At 56.4% G+C, this 3,300-nt stretch overlaps 1 protein-coding gene across 1 annotated transcript in view; it reads left to right on the forward strand.

Moving 5' to 3' along the window:
• Positions 1 to 2,631: 2,631 nt before the first annotated feature.
• Positions 2,632 to 3,300, forward strand: part of LOC105819703 (pre-mRNA-splicing factor ISY1 homolog) — a 16,719-nt gene continuing 16,050 nt past the window's right edge. Inside the window, exon 1 of the mRNA XM_012656015.1 lies at positions 2,632 to 2,753. Within this exon, the coding sequence (XP_012511469.1) occupies positions 2,751 to 2,753 (3 nt within the window). The 5' untranslated portion in view covers positions 2,632 to 2,750. The remainder of the gene's footprint in view (positions 2,754 to 3,300) is intronic.

Consider the following 3,300-nt stretch of genomic DNA (forward strand, 5'->3'; position numbering starts at 1 on the left):
AAAAAAAAAAAAAAAAGTTATAGAAGGCCCTGAGCCTGGTCCAGCTGCCTGTATGTAGGGGTTAGATTAGGCTTCCTAATAAATCTGACTGCAGAGTGTGGGATTTTTGTTTTTCAACGAATCGAGAACTTTCCATTGATCCGTTCCGAGCACTTTTTCTGCAATCTCTCTTTTAAAACCATGAACGTAAGGCAAATGTCTCAGTATCGTGGAAGAGGAAAAATGAGAACAGAAAGGTATAAAGACTATTAGGCCAAGCTCACAACAGAGCAAGAATTACTGCAATTGGGTGAGTCCTCTAAGGCCACCTAAGTGGTGGAACCAGATTATGCATACAGTTGGTTAAAACTGAAACCATGAGCGCCACCTAGGCAGATGGGGCAGGTGGCGGGGGTGCAGGAAGGGTGCTACGGGGCCAAAGGAGCAGCAAGAACAGGATCAGTGTGAGCAGAGAAGGGAAGGCCATTCAGCAGATCGTGGCAAGGTAAGTCTGACTCTTAGAAGTTTCAACTCTAGAGGGATTTATTGGTTCGTGTAACTGAAGACGAAGTGATAGGCCTCGCTCATCAGCTCACTGATGTCACCAAACACTAGGTCTTGGCTCCTGATTCCTGAAGTGGCCGACGGTAGCTTCTGTGTATTAATCTGTGCTGACATCCAGCAGGGTAGCTTCCGTCCAGCACTTTAAGCAACTACTGAGACTCTGACTAGGTCACTGGGCTTGAGTCTTAAGCCCAACAGTGGTGACTAAGGACACGGGGCTGATGGATTGGCTCAACCTCGCTCCCAGTGCCACTCTTAAAGCTGGGATGCAGCTGCCTTCCCAAGAGCCAGAGAGTTCTGGAAATGGAACTCAGGTTTTGGTATATAGCGGGAGTGGACGCCAGGGCCATCAGCATAAGTGATATTTTTGTTTTTTTTTTTGAGACAGAGTCTCACTCTGTTGCCCGGGCTAGAGTGACGTGGCGTCAGCCTCGCTCACAGCAACCTCCAATTCCTGGGCTCCAGCGATCCTCCTGCCTCAGCCTCCCGAGTAGCTGGGACTACAGGCATGCGCCACCATGCCTGGCTAATTTTTTTTCTATATATTTTTAGTTGTTCAGCTAATTTCTTTCTTTATTTAGTAGAGATGGGGGTCTCACTCTTGCTCAGGCTGGTCTCCAACTCCTGACCTCCAGCGATCCACCCGCCTCGGCCTCCCAGAGTGCTGGGATTACAGGCATGAGCCAGCTTGCCCAGCTAATTTTTCTATATATTTTTAGTTGTCCAGCTAACTTCTTTCTATTTTTAGTAGAGATAGGGTCTTGCTATGTTGCCCAGGCTGGTCTCGAACTCCTGACTTTAAGCGATCCACCCGCCTCGGCCTCCCAGAGTGCTGGGATCACAGGCCTGAGCCACCGCGCCCGGCCCATAGGTCATGATTTCTGAATGCTGTCGTATATGATCTCTGCACCCTCGAGTCAGGGATGTAATGGATAAACGTATGGAAATACTGACAATGTCTCATCGGAGTGAGGAATAACTCCACAAATTTGGGGCCAGGTATTTAAAGGGAAAGGTTGAGCCGCTGTAAGAAAAGCTCCCCCCAAATGCAGCGACGTTAACAAGACATCCGTTTATTTTTCTCATCTTAACAGAGCTCAGTGTTGTGCAGCTGGAAGGGGCGCCTGCGTCCTCACACTAGCTCTGAGGTCAAGCTGGCTGCACCTGTCGTGACTTGATCTCAGCAGAGACGGGCAACGGGCAAAGGGTGTCCACTCCGGTCCCCCTGGCCATTGTTTGACCCCAAACCCAGCCCCCAGAGACGTGGGAAGATGGAGTCTAAACCGGGGTGGCCACAGGCCCACTTAACACTTGGAAGGGAAACTGGCTGTCCTTGTCACCTTCAGGCACGACATCCTGGTGCCCGAGTACGCGTCCTGATACGCAACCGCACGTCACCCGCTCCCGTTGCAGCCTCGGGCCTCCTGGCTGCAGCTGGGGCGCCCCCCCGCGGTCAGGTTCTCCGGCAGACTTTAAGTTCTTCAAGGAGGGTGTCCCCAAGCACCAGTCCGGCCCTGCAAGGCCGAGCGACTCCGGGAGACGAGCCTTGGCCGGCTCCGGCCCCCGGAGCGCGCGACTCCCGCTCCGATTGGCCCCGGACGCGTCGCAGCGCCCGCCGCCCGGAGACCCGGGGGCTGTGCCTCCGGCGGCCCCACGCGGCCGCGCGGCCTCGGTTCTTTCAGGGAGATGAGGGCGAGTAATTTCCAAAACGGGGTATCTGCTTTCACATAACAATCAAGATCGGGGCCGCCGGGATGAGCAGCGCAGCGACAATGACTCCCAGGCACCCTCCCGCACGCTCGCACGCAGCGTCCCCCGCTTCCGCATTGCCAATAACTCACGCGAGAGCTTGCACAGTTATTATCGCGAGAATAAAGCCGGCCTCCCAGGCTAGTCCAATCGCGCCCGTCCTATATCGCATGCGCAGTCTTACCACCCTCCCCTCCCTCAACACCCGCACACGCGCGCCGCTCCATGAAGGCCACGCCCAGGAGCGTCCCGGTCTTTTCTGCCCGGGCCTATTCCCACGTTCACTTCCGGTCGCTCACTTCCGGTCCTTCCCGTTTAGCCTTCCCCCAAAAACGTCAGTCCCTGAGGGCAGTTGGAATCTTCAGTTCTCGTGAGGGTCGTCCTGGCCTGAGGCTGCGAGGTGCGAAGCTCGGCGGACTGGGGCCGCGGGGCTCCGGGGCGGCGCCGTCTCCGACGCCATGGTGAGTGGGGCGGGTGGGTGAGGGAGGCGGCGAGCGGGCCGGCTGTCAGTGCTCGCAGCCCCTCCGGGGTGCTCGCGGCTGCGACAACACTGCGCGCTTCGGGCTCCTCGCGTGTGACCCGGGGCTTCTCCTCCCGCCTCGCTTGGCTGTCAGAGCTCGAAAGAGAAAACCGGACCCTCGGGAGCCGCGTTGCCGTCACGACCCGCCTTTTAATCCCCAGCAGGCTCTTGGCGTTATCGCTGGGGAAACCGAAACAGGCGCCGGGACCCGCTCCGAGTCCCCGTGCGCGACTGTTTGTTCCCAAGTCCCCTGGGGGACATCAGGCGCGGCTGTGACTATGTTTCTGGGATGCTTTGTCTCTTCTCGGTCCGCCCCGCAGGATCCAAACGTCGCCAGGCAGAGCCTTTTAACTGTTGCTGCCTTGACGTCTAACGCGGTGTTTGGCACGTCGCGGATGTTGAGTGACTATTAAAGAAATGAATGACAGGAGCGCATGGGGACGCGATCTCTGTGGGTGGCTCCTTTTATTTGTTCGGGAAGCGTTTGC

The sequence above is a fragment of the Propithecus coquereli genome, unplaced genomic scaffold (genome assembly GCF_000956105.1).
Source record: "Propithecus coquereli isolate 6110/MARCELLA unplaced genomic scaffold, Pcoq_1.0 Scaffold498, whole genome shotgun sequence".
Classification (NCBI taxonomy): Eukaryota; Metazoa; Chordata; class Mammalia; order Primates; family Indriidae; genus Propithecus; species Propithecus coquereli.